Raw genomic sequence first — 19,891 nt, forward strand, 5'->3', positions numbered from 1 at the left:
ATAATATTTAAACTAAAAAATGAATTATTCGCTAGAAAAATATACAAAATTAAAGACCAGGATTCAGGTCATAAAGGGTAAACAATAATAATGTGGTAATGAATAAAAATTGGGATTCTTACGTGGCCTGGGTGTGCATTCAGTAAAGGGATCTCCTGTATAATCGCTAGGACAGACGCACATAGGTGTATGACTGACAACTCGACATTCAGCATTAGCTCCGCAAGATCCAGGACAAGGATCTCTACATTTCTGATTCGTACAAGCCATATTGCTTGGACATTCGCTATTACTGACACACTCTGGTCTACAATTTGGCGGAGCGCCTATGAATTCCGGTGAACAAGAACAAGAGGGAGCATCGTTGACGACTCTACACTCTGAATTAGGCCCACATGGGGATGGTTCGCATGGGTTTTGTGGTACTTGTGGCTGAGGTGCTAAAAATGCAAGTGTCTGTTATCTTTCTGTTTTATCTTACAAAGATATTATTAAAGAATCACATTTCGAAAGACAAGTCTTACGTCGTGGAATACACTGAACAAATGGATCACCAATGAGGCCTGACGAACAGCTGCATATAGGATTGTGATTGACAACGTTACAGGTGGCTCTAAATCCACAGGAACCAGGACAGGGGTTAATACATTTCTGATTACTACAGGCTTCTGATAAAGGACAGTCAGAACTGACTGTGCACTCTGGTCTACAAGTTGGCGGTGCACCTAGAAATCCTGACACGCAGGAGCAAACTGGTTGTTCATTGATTTCTCGACAAACACTGTTTGGTCCACATGGCGTAGGCGAACAGGGATTCCTCTTTACGGTATCTATCAATATCACAGTGTCGTAGATATTCAGAGATGTACAGTATGATAAATCAGTTGGATATTACAAATATTAATTATAACATGGCAAATTAGTGTAATATTGTCTAATCTATTGTGGCCATTTACGATCTAATGATATGAATTGAGGGTAGCAAAGTAAATTCCATTGGAGTAGTACCTTGAAGGACAGTGCATTGAACAAATGCATTTCCAACCATTCCACTGGGACAGCTGCACATGGGTACATGATTAAATACCAGACACTGGGCATTTCGACCGCATGTACCAGGACAGGGATCGACACACTTGTTCCTTAAACAAGCTCTGTTTTGCGAACAATCTGTGTTCAGCACACACTCTGGTCGACAAGCAACGTAAGGATCTCCCTGATACTCTGGCAAACATGTACAAATTCCATCGTCGCAGCGTGCATTAGGTCCGCAAGGTGACGACGCACAGGGATCAACTATAGTTGGTTCAGCTGTTGAAGGAAGAACGTTGCTCGTATTTCTTACAAACCATTCGCGAATTCCATTTCTTATTTTCTCGTCAGTTTTTTTCTTACTTGGTCTAACGGGTGCAGGATAGCAATTGCTGAAAGGGTCTCCAGTGTATCCTTCGGGACAGGTGCACACTGGCACGTGGTTGTAAACCGTGCACAGGGACGTGACACCGCAGGATCCTTGACAAGGATCTCTGCATCTTTCGTTTGAACAGGCAAGATTCATGGGACAGTCTGAGTTCACTCGACATTCTGGTCGACAGGTTGGTGGGGATCCGATGTATCTCGGCAGACAGGAACAAGATGCTGTACCACCGATGTTCCTGCATTCTCCGTACATGCCGCAAGGTGATGGCACACACGGGTCTTTGGGCACGAGGTCAGTGTCTTTCTGGGGCGATTCTAAAATTGTTTTTGTTACATTATGTCTGATGAACTGTGATAGAAGCAATTCGATTTGTTAGGATGAGTCAAGGTTTTTATGATGCTTTTGGAGGCTGAATATTCAATGCACTGGAATGGTTATGCATAATCGAAGGCTAGAAAATATTTTAAATATTGAAAGAGATTGTACGATCGAACGATGAATATTTGAATCACTGTCAAATATTTTGAAGATTGGATAAATAAATATAAATATTTGAGTAAAATAGATTATGCATAATCGAAAGTTACAGAATATTTTGAATTCTGGGTATTAATTAAGGAGTTAATGCATAATCAAAAGTTGTGTGGTAATATGAATGACGAAGCTTGATGAAGTGACTGCAGAATATTTTAAATTCTGAATATTGGATGAAGTAGATGCGTAATCAAAAGTTGTATGTTGAACATTTGACAAAGCAGATTATGCACGATATAAATTCGAAGCTGATGAATTTGTTACGATAAAACTATCCTCAAATCGTGGACTAATGAGTTAGAGAACTTGAATGAAACTATGCTAAACCAAGCCACTATGTAATAGAAGCCATGAATGTTTGAAATCTAAATGAAAACAGCTTACGTATACTTTCGTACACTTTCGTTAAAATCTAATGAAATTGAATTCATTATCAACTAAAATCTTGACTTTTAAATGAGGAGTTAGAACTGATTCAATGAAGCAAATATCAAGAGAAACATTCTTACGTGGAGCAGGGAAGCATTTCGTAAATGGATCACCGGTGTATCCAATATTACAGATGCATATGGGGCTGTGATTGATCACTTTGCATTGCGTGTTGATGCCACACGAGTTCACGCACGGGGACTCGCATTTCTGATTAATACATGCAAGTTCCCTCGAGCATTCGGCGTTTACCACGCACTCGGGTCGACAGGTTGGTGGGGTTCCAATGAAATTCGCCAGACAGGTGCACACAGCATGGTCGTTCACGTTTCGACATTGACTATTTGGTCCGCATGGTGACGGACTACAAGGGTCTGACTCTACCAGTGTTGCTGTGTGAGGGAAAATTGCATTAAACAGTCTAAATTACGAACATTTCCAGATTGATTGCTGTTTAAACTACTTGCGCGACGAATTTATAACGATATTCAACGATAATTTTCTGTTAAAAGTCGAAGGAAAATGAAGAGAATTGAAATTGAATTTTCATTGTATGCTAGAATTTTACGCTTCATGACAATTGCTTTTGCAAATGAATGAGATTAAAGAAAAATTTGTAATGGAGAAACATAAGAACCTTGAGGAATATTTACGCATTTTTCTTTGCGTGAAGTACAACTGTCACTTTATAGAAAAATACATAAATATCCCTCGAGACTGTATAATAAAAACCTTGTGCTAAATTTTCTTTTAATTTCATCCTTTGATAAGAAGACAAAATAGAAGGTTATTATTGTGCTAGTCTCATCATTGTTATTCCTTCTACTTAAATGTAAAAGTTTCAATCCTACATTTCTATTTCTATCTAATTTGATATCAAGCGTCTTTGGATGCAAAACGTGAGAGAAAACGAAATCTTACGAGCAACAGAGATCGGGGAGCAATACGTGAACGAATTTCCTGTGTATCCAGGATTACAAGAACACACAGGTATATGATTAATCGTTTCGCAACGGGCTTGCAATCCACAGGTTCCTGGACAAGGATCTCTGCACTTGAGGTTTATACAGGCCATCGTCTTGGAGCAATCGGGGTTTTGGGTACATTCGGGTCTGCATCCTTCGTATGGGTCACCAATGTAGTCTGGCAGACAGGAACAGGAACCGATGCCATTGTTCTCGCGACAGATCGCGTTGATACCACAAGGGGATGGCTCGCATGGTTTCCTAATGTCTAAGGGTGTATCTAATCGAAAAGAGAAACACTTTCTTTTTACATTTCTAATCTAATATCATGCGGTTGATCGAAGCTTGGTGCAGTAATATGAATACTCGTCGGATTTCCGTGAGGTTTGAATAAATGAATGATCGGGGGATAAGCAGAAGCTCTTTTAAATTCCTCAACTTGATTAAGAATTAATTTAACCAATTTCTAAGCTTAATTTTTCAATTCTCGAAGAATTTAATTTGAGAATTGTTCCTTTAAGAAATGACTCTTAGATTAGGAATTCTTAAATTAAGAATTTCACTCAATTAAGAATTAATTCTCTGAGAAAGTTCTTAAATCAAGAATTCTTCATCAAATTAAGAATTTTTAATATAAAAATTGATTCTTCAGGAAGGAATTCTTAAATTGAAAGTTCTTCGAGAATATAAAAATGAAATTTAAGAAAATTTTTCATTCTTAAAACGCTTGCTCGTGAACAACCCTTTAACAATAAGGTTCACTCTTCAATTCCTATTTTCGCTGTAGCATTGAGTGTTAGGGTGATATTGGGTTGTGAGGCGTGTCCTTCAGGGCCACTATCTTCTAAACACTTATTTAGCATTTTTAGGGTTCATTAAGGTTTTCAGTCTTCGTTAGGGAATTAATTCTTGTGGGGTACTTTTTAATAAGCATGTCTCCAGGGTCAATTTCCATCTTTAGTCAGGCGTGTAAGCTCGTATCACTTTCCTAGGGGTTAATATCTTTGTATCCAGAGTAACAAGGGTATTTCGTACATGTGGGATTAAGTGTTCCGAAGTACATTTTCAACGCAGGAGGGTTTCAACTTCCAGTTTCAAAGCAATATACTTGGATCGGGAATGGTCTATGCGTGCAATATCCTGCCTATTCGAGGGGATAAATTGGTTATCGGGTGTCACTCAGGGTCAGTATAATTAGAGCCTATACTCTATAGGCCCCGCCACCATATCAATCTCCTAACGTGGTTATTATACTTTGTTTATGGTTACTTTCTTAATCGTATGTATGCGTGGGGTTTTCGAAGCCGTGCTCAACTTCGTCGGATTCGTTAATCGCAGATGATATTATGCAATTATCGATTATTTTCGTTCTAAGTGCATGATAATTCGTGGCCCCGTCACCATCGTGACAATTTGTCACCGAATTTGTTAGGGCCTCTTCTTTCTCAATGACGTAAATATGAATGTTTGTTAGCAGACAATATGATTATCATCGTCAGACTGCGAATATTTATGGAAATTCATATTCTTATGAATATGATATCAGCTATTAATCTGAATTATTTGTTCTCTGTTATATTATCATTCGAATCTCGCGGGACAAAATTAAAAAAAAAGGAAATGACAGATAGAAGCTACTATATAAATATAAGTTATAAAAATATTTGTTTCACATGTTTTAATAGAGTGGAAAAATATATTTGTTATTTCTTAATTGATCAAATTTAGACGTGCTTGCTGACCAAAAAAAGATGATGTAATTAGAATAATGTAATTAATAATCTCCCATTTTTAATCAACAAACACAATTACCTTCAGACTTTTTCGTTAGTGAGAAAAATGCTTCAAATGTTAAGTTTCGATTTCCCCATAACGAATAATTCTAAAGATAATTGCAGATTAAAATGGGATATCCTGTGTAATAAATTTAATAAAAATTATAGAAAAATATATTTTTCGTCAGCATAAAAATCTCGAAAATGAATCCTGCATAAATCGAAGGATTGATGTAATTAAAAAGAAATGAATTTTAAATAGAAAATTATTTATATATTCAATACTTCATGCATTTCTGCATATCCTGTTAACTTTATGTATTTTTGCACATTCTCAAATTTTCCACAAATTCATAAAAATCCGCAGTCGAATTATTACGAAAGTTATAAATCAGCACTTACCTGCACTTATTCGCCCGCATGCGAGTGGCGAAAGTTTTTGCAAATAGGAGAAAGAGAAGGAGAGAAATAAGAAATTGTTCTTTGCAGACTCACCCTTGACGATCACCTCGCAAACGCTGAACGGATTTCCGTTGTAACCATCGACACAAGCACACACTGCTTGATGATTCACCACCGAACACTGTGCGTTCAAACCGCACAGGCCGACACACGGATCGCGACACTTTTGTTGCATGCACGCCAAATGTGGCGGACACTCGGGATTAATTGTACACTGGGGCCTGCAATTTGGCGGAACACCGATGTAATTCTCGATGCACGAACACGCTGCACTGTCACCACGCACTTGACACTCCGCGTTCGGACCGCACGGGGATGGTTGACACGGATTCGTTGATATTGGTGGTTGCTCTGAAATTAAACGAAATGATATTTAGAAATGTGTAAGTGAATAAATAGTACTAGAGTCTGTTGGAATAATAATTTTATCGTCATGTTGTTATATATAGGTATTATTATACGTGTTATTTATAGAAAATAAAATATACTTGAGAAGTCATCATAAATGAGTAAATAGAAAATGAGAGAACTTACTGGGCATGATGTAACATCTAGTGAAAGGATCTCCAGTGTATCCCTCCGAGCAACTGCATATTGGATTATGATTGACCACTTGACATTTGGTGTTCTGGCCACAAGTTCCTGGACAAGGATCTTGACACTTGTTCGCGAGACACGCTTGAGTCAAAGGACACTCTGCGCTCACTACACACTCTGGTCTGCATGTAGGAGGACCACTAATAAAACCAGTTTGACAAGAACAGACTGCGTGATCATTCACTACTTTGCAAATGCTGTTTGGACCACATGGTGACGGTGTACATGGTTGTCTTCTTGGCTCTGGAGAATTAATGAAGATTTGACTTATACGATCTTTATCTACCTAACGATATATAATTAATAGATACAATCCAAACTGATTGAAGATCTTCCAATTAGATTATTGTATAAACATACAAAATTATTTAGTAGACTTTAGTAACTGAAACTTCTATTAAATAATATTTATGAAATATTAAATTAATATATAAAAATATTAAATATTAATATATTAAAAAATAAGTTAAAAGATAAATATATGTGAAGGTTATATATGTATAAAAAAAAGTATTAAAAAATACATACCTTCAGATACTTGTGGTCGACATAGTGTGAATGGATCTCCAGTGGTACCAGGAAGACAGCTGCACATAGGAATGTGATTAACAACGTCGCATTTTGCATTAGTTCCACACGTGCCAGTACAAGGATCCACACAAAATTGATTGACACAAGCCTTCACTCGAGAGCAGTCTGAGTTCATAGTGCACTCTGGACGACAATACGAATACGGATCGCCGAAGTAGTTTGGAAGACACGTGCAAATTCCCTCTTTGCAATCTGCGTTTGGTCCACAGGGAGATGGATTGCATAGATCTTCTGGCTTTTTTTGTTCTGTAAAATAAATAATAATACAAATGTGAATTCTATCATTTAATTGATAAACAAAAATGAAGATCACAAAATGAAACGTAATAAGATTCGTAGGTTTAAAGATGTATGATAATTATGAAGAGATAATTAAAAAAGAATCTCGGTGAAAAATTGTTTTACGTAGCAAACATTATAGAAAACACTTTGACTATTTTACATATTTTTGCGTAAAAATACACAATCTAATAATAATCAATTTTAAAATCCAAAATAATTTCAAATTACGAAGCTCATTATATGAATTTAACATTTCAGTTGATTGTAGAAATATATTAAATATTTTTGCAATGTTTGGAACATTCAAAAAATTATTTAATACTTTACTTAATGTAATAAATACCTATTATCTGTGAGCACAGAGTGAAGGGATCACCGGTGTATCCAGGTTGACATAGACAGACAGGAATATGATTCTGTACTCTGCAATCTGCATTTTGTCCGCATGATCCGATGCAAGGATCCCTGCATTTCTCTGAGATGCAAGCTTGATTCGAAGGACAATCTGTATTAACGACGCACTCTGGTCGACAGTTTGGTGGTAATCCTATGTAGTTCTTGAGACAGGAACAAGCAGCTTGATCGCCAATTGCTCTGCATTCTGCGTAGAGTCCGCATGGACTTGGACTGCAAGGATCACCCACTGGTGGTGGTGGTGTGACTGGAAGAAAAATAACAATTTTAAATGTTTTCCTTTTTTTTCGAAAAAGCGTAACATTATGTGAAAGCAAGTATCCTCTTTTTAAAAATGAAAAGAAAAATTTAAATAGATTAAAAAAAATAAGTAAATATTTTATTGTTAATAATAATGTATTAATAATTTTATTCAGACCTTTCATCCAGACAGTATGTTTTAATTTTTGAAAGTACGAGTCTCTTATAGTTTAATTTCTCGCAATATACAGTAATTTTGAATTAGAAATTACTCGAGTTATTTTTTATTTTTTTATTCAAAAATTTAATAAGATATACGTGTAAGACTATCTTGTGTTTATTTATCATTAGCAAATTTTTATCCAAAATTTTATCAATCGTATAATGATTATTCAAAGTACTCACTTGTCTGAGGATAGCATCTGGAGAAAGGATCTCCCGTAGTACCCTGGGGACAGCTGCACAGCGGATTATGATTAATTACGCGGCAATTAGCTCCCACGCCACACGTTCCTGGGCAAGGATCGTTACATTTATATTTGTAACACGCTCTATTTTGAGGACACTCAGAATTCACGACACACTCGGGCTTGCAATTAGGTGGAGAACCAACGAATGACTCCTGACAAGTGCACACAGCTTGATCTTTCACTGCTCTGCACAAACTATTAGGTCCACAGGGCGAAGGACTACATGGATCAATTACTGTAGGCTCGGTTTCTCGACTGATTGGTAAATTGCAAATGCTGAAAGGATCTCCTACATAGCCTGGTTGACAAGTGCAAGTAGGAATGTGATTGATGACGGAACACTGAGCCTGGATACCACATATTCCTGGACACGGATCTTCACATTTGTTTTGAACGCAGGCTTTGTTCGTTGGACAATCTGAACTAAGAATGCATTCTGGTTGACAGCCTTCGTAGGGATTTCCTTGGTAATCGTCGATGCAGATACACGCGCCGACATTATCACGTTGTTGACAGATCGCGTTTGGACCGCAAGGCGATGGCTCGCATGGGTTAATTGGTTCCTCTGCAATTGGAGGTGCGAAATACATTGTTTAAAAATTTATATTTTACTATAATATAATAAATTGCAGATTAGTTGACTTTTACATGTTGTCAAAGAGCAATAATAACTATTGTACTAATGTTAATAAATAATTTATTCGAATTTAAATAAAATTTATTTAAAGGAGCTATTGCCGAAAGTAATAAAAAGAACTCACGAAGCTACCTAACAATTAAAGAAGTAGTTAAAAGAAATAAAATTAAGTTAATAAAATAATGAATTAATTAAAGAAACTTACGTTCTACTTCGACACATTGGACGAAAGGATTCCCTGTGTAATCAGGTGGACAGGAGCAAGTGACAGCGTGATTCACTACCAAACATCTGGCATTCTCCGCACAGGATCCTGGACAAGGATCCGTGCATTTTGAATTTACGCAAGCTTTGTCTGATGGACAATCAGGATTTATAAGACACTCCGGACGACAAGATGGTGGGATTCCGACATAAGTTGGAAGACAAGAACAGGATGGATAACCATTCACGTTTTGACATTGAGCATTTGGGCCGCATGGTGATGGATTGCAAGGATCTCCCGTGTCTTTCACATCTGGTAAAACTACAAAAATACATTGGAATTAATGTAATCAACGTCAAAATTTCTCAGCATTTCTTAATTTTAATTTTTAAATAAAGTTTTTAACATGCTATTGAATTTTGATAATGATTGTTACGAGAAAGAAGTTCAAAAGCCTGGTGACTTCTTACAATATCTTATACATTTGCGGTAATTAATTGAAAATTTCTTACTTGGAATATCGTAGCAGCTCTTGAATGGATCTCCAGTCTGTCCAGGAAGACAACTGCAGATCGGTGAGTGATTGATCACTTCACATCTAGCATTCAAACCACAAGAACCCAAGCAAGGATCCGTGCACTTCTTGTTCACGCAAGCACGAGTCGGAGGACATTCTGAACTGACCACACATTCTGGTCTGCACGAAGGTGGCGATCCAAGGTATCCTTGAAGACAAGAACACACTGCATGGTCCTCGATGTTGCGACACTGGCTGTTTGGTCCACATGGTGAAACGGGCAAGCAAGGATCCTTCTTTGCTTCTGGAACTGAAAACGGGTTTCATAATTTTTTGAATATTATTAGAAAATGTATCTTATTTAAAGATTTAAAGTTTGTGAAATCTAAAAATTCGAAGACCCAAAACTTTAAAAAGTCTCAGAATTGAAGAAACTTAATAATAATCCTATTACATGAATTATTTATCTTTCGACTAATTCAAATAAATAAAATTTTATTACATTTACCTTGAGGCTGAATACGACAACTAACGAACGGATCCCCGATATATCCAGGTATGCAAGAACACACAGGAATGTGATTCACGACATCGCATACTGCATTTTGACCGCACGTCCCAGGGCAAGGATCTTTGCATTTATTCTTCAGGCAGGTCTTATCGCGTGGACATTCCGAATTGAGGATACATTCTGGTCGACAAGCTTCGTATGGATTGCCAATGTATTCCGGTAAACACTCGCAATCTCCATTTTTACATATAGCATTCGGTCCACAAGGCGATGGACTGCATAGATCACTTATAGCTGGTACAGTTACTAAGAAAAAAAAAGAAATATATTTGTATTATAACAAGTTTGATTATAAATTATTTAACTGAAATGAAATTTTCGTATTTCCTAATAAATTTGAAAATTATAGGCTATTTAATTAAAATGAAGAATTTTCGTATTTTATAAAAGAAAAAAAAAACGTAAAGATCATTTAATTTAAAAAATAAAATATCTTCTTACCTGGTGAAGTTACTCTGCACTGTGTAAATGGATCACCAGTGAAACCATCCATGCAAGTGCAAACAGGAATGTGATTCAATACATGACACTGAGCATTAACGCCACAGGAGCCTGGACAAGGATCTTGACATTTTTGGTTCACACAAGCAAGATGACTCTTGCATTCGGAGCTTAGAATGCACTCTGGTCTGCATTCTGGAGGAACACCGATGTAATTTGGCAAACAGGAGCACGCTGGACTGCCTGATATGATCTGGCACAGGGAATTTGGTCCACAAGGAGATGGAGTGCACGATGGTGGTCGTTCCGTGATCGATGGAACGTCTTGAGCTAATAGATAAATAAATAACGTGTTAAATATTTTCAATTTTTTTTTTGTTTCGTTGTGAAATTTAAGAATCCGACGACTTGAAAATTTAGAAGTCGAGAGATTCGAAATTGAAAAATTTAAGAACTTGAAAATTGAAACATTCGGAAATTAAAATATTTGAAAATATTTACTGACAAATCTAAAAATTCGAAGGTTTAATAATTCGGAAAAAGGTTGGAGAATTCGAAAATTTTAAAGTTTAGAATTGGAAAATTCAAAGATCTAGAAACTTCAACATTTAAAAGATTAAAGAATAATCTAAATATTATTTGAAACATACAATTTACAGAATTTTCTATGAAAGGTACATATTTATTAAATACTTACCAGGCGAGCACTGAGAAAAAGGATCCCCCGTAAACCCAACAGGACAAGTGCAAATCGGATTATGATTCTTGGTATTACATAATGCTCTTAATCCACAGGTGTTTGGACATGGATCCGCGCACTTTCTATTTAAACAAGCCAAATGAGGCGGACATTCAGCATTGACTACACAGGTTGGTCTACAATTCGGTGGAATTCCCCTGTATTCCGGAAGACACGTGCAAACTGCTTGACCATTCACCTCGCGACATTTACTATTAGGTCCGCATGGTGATGGTGAACATGGATCTGATGGTGGTACTCCTAAAAATGAAAATAAATGAAATAAAATATTTATTTAATATTTTATTTAATAAAATGTAATATTTTATCTAATAAAAGATTATCTATTTCAATTTTAGGCAAATTCAATGAAAACTATTATCTAAAAGGAATCAAACATACAGCCTTTGACTGTACTAAATGTGAGATAAATGATAAATAAATTGAAAAAACTTACTCGTCATTTCTTTAATTTCGCAAGCAAAGTATGGATCTCCCGTATATCCTGGAGGACAAGTACATACTGGAACATGCTCTTGAACATTACAGATAGATAGTGTACCACAAGTGCTTGGACAAGGATCAGAACACTTGAAACCAACGCAAGCCAATTGCGGAGCACAGTCATTGTTCGATTCACATTCTCTGTGACATCCTTTTACGTTGTCATAAGGATCTCCGATGAGATCTGGTGGGCATGCACAAGCTCCTGCGCCGTTTCTCTCGCGACACTGAGCATTCGGACCGCATGGATTTGGCGAACACGGATTTGTTATGCTTATGTCTGTTGCTAAATAGAATAAAGATTAATTATGATAGAATAAAAATTTGAATATTTTTAAGAATTCAAATTAATCGGATAAAATTTGAGAATTCGAAATTTATAGATTTAAAAAAATTGAAAAATCGTAAACTGAAGAGTTTAAGGGTTCGAAACTTTAAAAATTTGAAAATTTGATTGTTAGAAAATTAAAAAAAATATGAATACTCAAAGGCTCGAAAATTAAGAAAGGCTTGAAAATTGAAAGGCTTAAAAATCTAAAAGCTTGGAAATTTTGAAGATTCGCGAATTTAAGAACTCTGAAAATTGACAAGCTTCTAAAAGAAACCTAAAATTTAGCTTAAAACAAACAGAAACTTACTCGGCGGCGGTGCCAGAATACATCGAACAGTGGCGTCACCTTCGTATCCTTCGGGACAAGTGCAAATAGGCACGTGACTCTGTACAGTGCATCTAGCCAATTCTCCACAGGCTCCAGGACAAGGATTTTTACACCTCTGATTAATACACGCGGCCGAGTGGAAACAATCTGAATTATCAACGCACTCTGGCCTGCAATTCGGCGGACGTCCGATAAAATTCGACAAACAAGAGCACGCGGGTTGAGATCCGATAACTCTGCACTGAGAATTCGGCCCACACGGATTTGGGGAACACGGATTTCCAGATTGGGACACGTTGAATTTAGTACACTGGACCAATGGATTTCCAGTGTATCCAGTTGTGCAAGTGCAAATTGGGTTGTGATTCACTGTCAAACATTTGGTGTTCAGTCCGCAAGAACCTGGACAAGGATCTGCGCACTTGTTCTCGATACACGCTTTATTCTGAGAACATTCTGAACTCACTGTGCACTCTGGACGACAAGTTGGAGGCACGCCGACGAATCCCAGTTGACAAAGGCACACAGCGTGCCCATTGTGAACGCGACAGTTGCTGTTCGGCCCACAAGGCGATGGCTCGCAAGGATTTACCAGTTCTGGTTCTCGTAGCGTTTCTGTCAGTGTACAAGCGTTGAAAGGATCCCCGGTGTAACCAGGAAGACAGGAACAAGATGGAGCGTGGTTGATTACGCGGCAAGTTGCTCCTTGACCACAAGTGCCTGGACACGGGTTCACGCACTTGTTGTTTAGACAGGCTTTGCTACGATCACAATCGGTGTTTGTCACGCATTCTGGTCGACATCCTGTGTAGGGATCGCCTATGTATTCTGGAAGACAGGTGCACGAGCCTACGCCGTTTCGCTCGTTACAGATGGCATTCGCTCCACATGGAGATGGGTTGCATGGTGTGCGTGGTTGTTCCGTGGTTGTGGGTACTGAGGATTTCGAAAGTTTAGCATCTCGAAAATTTGAAAATTGAGATACATAAAAGCTTGAGATTCTGGGAATCAAAGATTTCCAAACGTGGAAAATTTAACAATTTTGCGACTTGACAGTTTGAACCTTTAAAGATCAAAAAATTTGGAAGCTTCGAGAAACGATCAAAAATTTGAAATTTTAAGAATGTAAAGATTTGAAAATTCAGAAATGTAAGAACTAGAAACTTAAAAATATAAAAAAAGAAGTGACTTTTAAATTAATTATATACCTTCCACAATGGGTACGCATTCTGTGAATGGATTTCCAGTGTATCCAGTGTTGCAAATGCAGACTGGATTGTGTTTGACAACGTTACAGAAAGTGTTCACACCACACGAGCCAGGACAAGGATCGACGCACTGTTCGTTCTGACATGCAAGATTTCCAGGACATCCTTCGTTGATGACACACTCTGGTCGACAATTTGGAGCTCTGCCTACATAATTCGGCAAACAGGAACACGCTGGGAATCCATCAATCACACGACACTGAGAATTTGGTCCACAAGGTGATGGAATGCATGGATTTCCGCTTGGTTCTGGTCCCGGCTGTTTAGGTTCCGCTGTAAAAATTATTTAAACATTCTAAAATCATGAATACCAAAAATATAATTGTAGAGAAATATATGTATATCTGACACGAAATAAAAATAAAATAATAAATTAATAATAATAAAATAATAAAAATCTTACCTTCTTTAACGCATCCAAAGAATGGATCTCCAGTGTATCCAGACATGCAGCTGCACACAGGATTATGGTTGATAACCTGACAATCAGCATTCTGTCCACAAGTGCCTGGACAAGGATCTCTGCACTTCTGATCGATGCAAGCCATATTCTGAGTGCAATCTGTGCTGACTACACATTCTGGTCTGCACTGTGGAGGACTACCGACATAATCTGGTTGACAGGAACAAACTGCATGATTGTCGATCACGCGACAATTACTATACGGTCCGCAGGGTGATGGTTGGCATGGATCACCTGGCAGTGATGTCACTAGGACGAGATAATATTATTTTAATCAATAATAAAGAAATAGCATGAATTAAGAATTTGATTCTTTAACCCAAATATTTTATTATGAAAGTATAAAAAAGATAATATGAAAGAGACAATTTAAAAAATAATTATTATTTCTTTATTAGAGTAAGAAGAAAATTTTCAAATTTTGAAGCTTTTGTATTTCTAATACCATAAAAAAAAATGTATCATGACATGATATGAAATTTATAACACTTTGAGATTTCTTTGAGATTAATATTTACCAGGCAGTATATGACAGGATTTCAATGGATCGCCAGTGTAGCCAGAAAGACAGCTACACGATGGTTGATGATTGATCACTTGGCACTGAGCATTTATACCACAAGCACCCACGCATGGATCCTTGCATTTGTTGTTTATACAAGCTTTGCTAAGAACACAGTCGGAATTTTGAACACATTCTGGTCTACATCCTTGGTAAGGATCTCCAGTATAGTCGGGTAAACAGGTACACGAGCCAGCTCCGTTTCGTTCCTTGCAAACTGCATTTGCACCACACGGAGATGGATCGCATGGCAGTGGCACTGGGAAAATAACTGTAAAAAAACAACATCATTCGCGTGTTGTAATTTTAATTTAATTAAGATAAAGAAATAAGTTTTTAATACGAAACTGAAGTGCTAATCTCAGTTTTTAAAAAACACGAGCTTTTGTCAAATGAGAACATATTCGTATAATCGAGTTGTATCGTTGAAATTAAATATTATAATATTCTCTATTTTTCGTCATATTAGTCTTTATTTGGAATTGAACAATTCTCACCTTTGCTACATCCAGAGAATGGATCTCCTTCATAACCGTCGTTACATTGACACATAGGTCGATGATTCTGCACCGTGCAGTTAGTATTGAATCCACATGAACCAGCACACGGATCCACGCATTTCTTTTGAACACAAGCGAGATAATTTGGACAGTCTTGATGAATCAGACACTCCGGTCTGCAGAACGGTGGTGCTCCGAACATTCCGCTGATACACGTGCAAACTGGATGATCTTCCTGCACGCGACATTCGGCGTTCGGGCCACAAGGTGATGGTAGACAAGGATTCTTTGGTCCTGGCAGTGGTATGTCTGATAAAGAAAACGCGAGTAATTCATTAAAATAATTTACGATGTAATATAATTTATTAAAATTGATTTATGATGATAATATAATTTATTAAAATTATTATAATCGCTTAGAACACTTTCCAAGTTGAAAATTTGAGATTATTCATTCATTATAAATTCATATTTTTCATGAACAGAATTAAGAGACTTGTTTCACATGGCAAATTTTATTGCAATACTTTTACGACGGTATTTAATTATTTGCCTTCAGATCGTGTCAAGTTAAAGAGGAAAAAAATTGGAACCAACTGGAGAATTAAAAATTTTCAAAACTTAAATTACCTTCTTTGACGCATTGACTGAAGGGATCACCGAGATAATCCGGAGGACAGCTGCAAATTGGATTGTGACTGATAACCTGACACAAAGCGTTCTGTCCACAGAGACCAGGACAAGGATCTCCACATTTTTGACCAATACAAGCCAAATGTACAGGACACTCTGAGCTAACTAAACATTCTGGACGACAATTTGGAGATGTTCCATGATATCCTGGACTGCACGAACAAACTGCACGATCGTTCATCACTCGACAAATGCTATGCGGTCCGCAAGGTGATGGCATGCAAGGATTCTGAGATGGAAGAGCTACAAAAGGCAATTAAAATTGAATTTTAATATCCGTCTTAATGTCTTTAAATTTTCCATAAACACATAAAGCTACACAATAAAGATAATTGTGGAAATTGTTTTATATTTATAATTTTTCGATGAATAGAAATCTATATCACTATTTATCTATATAATCTACATATAATCTAAAATAATAAATAATTATTTATATTAAATTTAATATAAATAATTCCTATATTATATATATATATATTACAGAAATATATTTTATATTATAGAAATAAAAATGGAAATAGAAACAAACAACTTTTCGTGATTAATTAAATTTGCGAGCAATCATTTCTCTATTTCTGATTCAAACAACTACGAATAATACTTACGAGTGGTCTCCAATTTGCAAGAATCAAACGGATCTCCAGTATAGCCAGGTAAACAAGAACAAACCGGAACATGGTTAATTACTTCGCATTTTGCATTAGCACCACAAACACCTGGACAAGGATCTCTACAATGCTGATTGAAGCAGGCAAGATGATTGTCGCAATCTTGATTCACAATACATTCCGCCTCGCAACCGTCCATGTATGGATTTCCAACAAACGGTGGAATACACTTGCATTTTGGTATACCATGTTCTTCCACACAGACTGCGTTTTTTCCACAAGGTACCAGCACACATGGTGAGAGTACGTCTGGTGGAGACGCTGGAGACAAATAATAAAAATTATTATATCTCTGTAGATTCAATAGATTTCGTTACTTTATCTTTTAACTGTGCGTTTTGTAGATTCCATTATGTTCCTAGAATCTATAATTTCATAAAATTTCCAAAAAAAAAATGAAGTATTTATAATATTGTGATGAATTAGTGTTTAATCCTTAACAAATTAATCAGTCAATTTTTTAACTTTTACCTATAAAAATATATTTTATTTAACATTTTGTGAACTGAATGAGCCATTAAAAATTTAATAAATGCTTACCTGCGCAACTTTGATAAGGATTTCCAACAGTGTTCTTCGAACAGTAGCATGGAGGCACTCTATCCGAGTCACACTTAGCACCAAGTCCACAAGGATTAGGATTACACTGATCAGATTTAGGTACGCATCCTCTAATTGTATTTGGACTCTCGATGTACCCTGGCAAGCAAGTACATTTCGCAACGCCGTTCTTCAATACTGTACATTGAGTATTAGGCCCACATGGAGATGGTTCACAAGCGTTACTAGGTAGAGTGCAAGGTGAATTAGGTGGATTTCCTTCGTATCCTGGCAGACAGAAACATCTCACTTGTCCTGACAGCACTCGACATCCAGAATTAATGCCACATGGATTTTCTTGGCATTGATCACCCTCTGGTACTGAACAAAAAAATTTATTTTCAAACTGGAAGAAAACTATTATTTGAAATTATGGTAATTTACATATAAAAATCACAAAATACATGTTAACAACTTTTTAATTTTTTATTAATTATTAAATTATTATTAATAATTAACTTTTAATTTTATCACTTTCATACTTTGACTTCGAATGAATCTCCCATAGAATATTTTGATTTACAATAATTAATATATAAAATCTACCGACTAAATATTATATTATTATCCAATTATTATTATTTCTATTTTAATATTTCTAATTTCTTTGTACGTACTTTCATTTTCATTGAATCTCTATAAAAAGATCCTGATTTATGCAAAAACTAATCTATGCTCAAAATTTAATTATCTTGAATCTTTGAAAAATACTTACTGCATTGCTCGAAGGGATTTCCAGTCAATCCTTTCGGGCAGAAGCATACAGGATTGCCATTATCATTCTCGCACATGGCGTCCAATCCACAAGGATTTGGAACACAAGGATTGGTGCTCGTTAGCGTGCATTCAATGTGAGGATTTCCTTGGAATCCAGGCAAACATTTGCACTGAGCTTGATGGTTCTCTGGATAACAGTTGGCATTTGTACCACAGTCACTCTCCAAGCACGGGTCGATGCACTTTCGGTTAAGACGATCACAATACTTAGTCGGTGGACAGTCTTCATTGTATTGACATATGTTTCTACCTTCCTCTTCTGCAACGTCCAGTCCATGAATATTTAAAATATTTATTTTATATTTTCTAATACTCATGAAATAAAATATAAAATACATATCATTATTAGTCTGCAGATTTTTATGCATTTTTATGAACACAGTTAAAGAAATAAAGCATAGGTATAAATAGGTACTCTATGCATCTTCCATATTTCATATATTTTCTATAAATATATAAAAATCTGCAGTTTAATTTTTCACATTAACAGTAATATTTTATGAAATTTTTAAGACTTCCAGACTTTGTATAATTCAAAACTGTTTGTCGAGAATAATTATAAAATATAAAAACTATGTGAATCGTATTTGAATCTAATAATTCTGCAATATAACTAACGAATTACCTGGTTCACAGTAAGAGAATCCATTTCCGTAATAGCCATCCTCGCAGCTGCATTCCGCTTGATGATTGGTATTAACGCAGATCGCGTTTTTGGTGCAGGGATTCCAAACGAGGCAAGGTTCCTGACAAGTGCCCTCAATGCATGCCTCTGTCAGCGGACAATCTTTGTCGCTAGTGCAACCCGCTAGAGAAAGATTGAGAAAAAAGCCCGTATAGCCCCGAGAAAGAGTGCACGAGTATAAAAACAAAGGTGAAAGGCTCGTGTCGAGTGAATCAGCTTGTATGAAATACAGCGTAAATAATCTGTGTAAATATGCACGAAGAAGAATCGTGGTTGGTATAAAACAATCGTGTCGTTGAATGATTTTCAAAAGTTTCGAAAGTAAAAAGTTTGAAGAGATAGTATGTAATACTAGCAGATCTAATTGAAGTCTGATCTAATGGAAATTGTGGAAAATTGAAAGTTGAGTAATGAAAATGGCACGTGGTACGCACGTGCAATGTATATATATGTACAATACATATGTACATATGTACAGAACGATTCAAGTGAGCACTGTAAAAAGAAATCAAATGATGGAAGATGTTATACTCGTTCTCGTACGAACCTTTTACGCAAGTATACGTTGCTGGATTGCACTCTGTACCCGCTGGACAATAGGGACACTCTGTCTCGTTTACATCTAAGAAAATTGAAAAGAAAATAATTAAGAAAGATTTGCCTTTTTGAATAAAAATAAAGATGAACTATTAAAAATTTTTAGGCTGACAATTTTTGAAACGCCAAGTGATATTTTCTTAATTATAAATTTCAAGCATTTTGAAGATTTCAATTTTGGTAATTATTATTATTTATTGTTATCAAATCTAAAAATTTTCAAATTCTATGCATTTTACAATTAAATTTCTAAAATTTCTTAAATGTTGGGGAACATTATTTATTTGAGTATTAAATATCAGCTATAGAATATTAAGTATTAAATTATATATTAAGCATTACATATTAAATATTAAACATTAAAGTATTAAATGTTACTAACAATTACTAAGTGTCCTAGTTAAAAATATAAGATCTCAATTAGCAAAAATTTTTCAACATTGAATGATATTTTAAATTTTGCTGATTAAAAAATTAAATTCTTTTAAGAAATTAATTTCTGAACATTAAGAATGAATATTAAGTATCAAATATTAATTTTATTCTATATTGGAAATGTTGATTTCTATTTTATTTTCCCTATTAAGTGTAATCCAATTTTTTCTCAAATTAAATTTTTTTTT

The 19,891-nt window shown here is 35.9% G+C and overlaps 1 protein-coding gene across 1 annotated transcript in view; it reads right to left on the reverse strand.

Annotated features, from left to right (window-relative positions):
* The window catches only part of LOC122536446, a 117,745-nt gene that overhangs the window by 40,179 nt on the left and 57,675 nt on the right, over window positions 1-19,891 (reverse strand). The window contains exons 42-69 of the mRNA XM_043668821.1: window positions 19,219-19,293; window positions 18,612-18,794; window positions 17,925-18,245; window positions 17,150-17,530; window positions 16,547-16,870; window positions 15,876-16,181; window positions 15,243-15,554; window positions 14,702-15,016; window positions 14,124-14,432; window positions 13,661-13,993; window positions 12,432-13,388; window positions 11,747-12,079; window positions 11,248-11,550; window positions 10,551-10,880; window positions 10,047-10,355; window positions 9,534-9,848; window positions 9,022-9,342; window positions 8,115-8,744; window positions 7,399-7,716; window positions 6,711-7,019; window positions 6,120-6,425; window positions 5,619-5,936; window positions 3,305-3,628; window positions 2,464-2,775; window positions 1,396-1,734; window positions 1,009-1,311; window positions 525-830; window positions 123-440 (exon numbers count right to left, since the gene is read on the reverse strand). Coding sequence (XP_043524756.1) covers window positions 123-440; window positions 525-830; window positions 1,009-1,311; window positions 1,396-1,734; window positions 2,464-2,775; window positions 3,305-3,628; window positions 5,619-5,936; window positions 6,120-6,425; window positions 6,711-7,019; window positions 7,399-7,716; window positions 8,115-8,744; window positions 9,022-9,342; window positions 9,534-9,848; window positions 10,047-10,355; window positions 10,551-10,880; window positions 11,248-11,550; window positions 11,747-12,079; window positions 12,432-13,388; window positions 13,661-13,993; window positions 14,124-14,432; window positions 14,702-15,016; window positions 15,243-15,554; window positions 15,876-16,181; window positions 16,547-16,870; window positions 17,150-17,530; window positions 17,925-18,245; window positions 18,612-18,794; window positions 19,219-19,293 — 9,510 coding nt within the window. The remainder of the gene's footprint in view (window positions 1-122; window positions 441-524; window positions 831-1,008; window positions 1,312-1,395; window positions 1,735-2,463; window positions 2,776-3,304; window positions 3,629-5,618; window positions 5,937-6,119; window positions 6,426-6,710; window positions 7,020-7,398; window positions 7,717-8,114; window positions 8,745-9,021; window positions 9,343-9,533; window positions 9,849-10,046; window positions 10,356-10,550; window positions 10,881-11,247; window positions 11,551-11,746; window positions 12,080-12,431; window positions 13,389-13,660; window positions 13,994-14,123; window positions 14,433-14,701; window positions 15,017-15,242; window positions 15,555-15,875; window positions 16,182-16,546; window positions 16,871-17,149; window positions 17,531-17,924; window positions 18,246-18,611; window positions 18,795-19,218; window positions 19,294-19,891) is intronic.

Source organism: Frieseomelitta varia, unplaced genomic scaffold, assembly GCF_011392965.1.
Source record: "Frieseomelitta varia isolate USP_RPSP 00005682 unplaced genomic scaffold, Fvar_1.2 scaffold_835, whole genome shotgun sequence".
Classification (NCBI taxonomy): domain Eukaryota; kingdom Metazoa; phylum Arthropoda; class Insecta; order Hymenoptera; family Apidae; genus Frieseomelitta; species Frieseomelitta varia.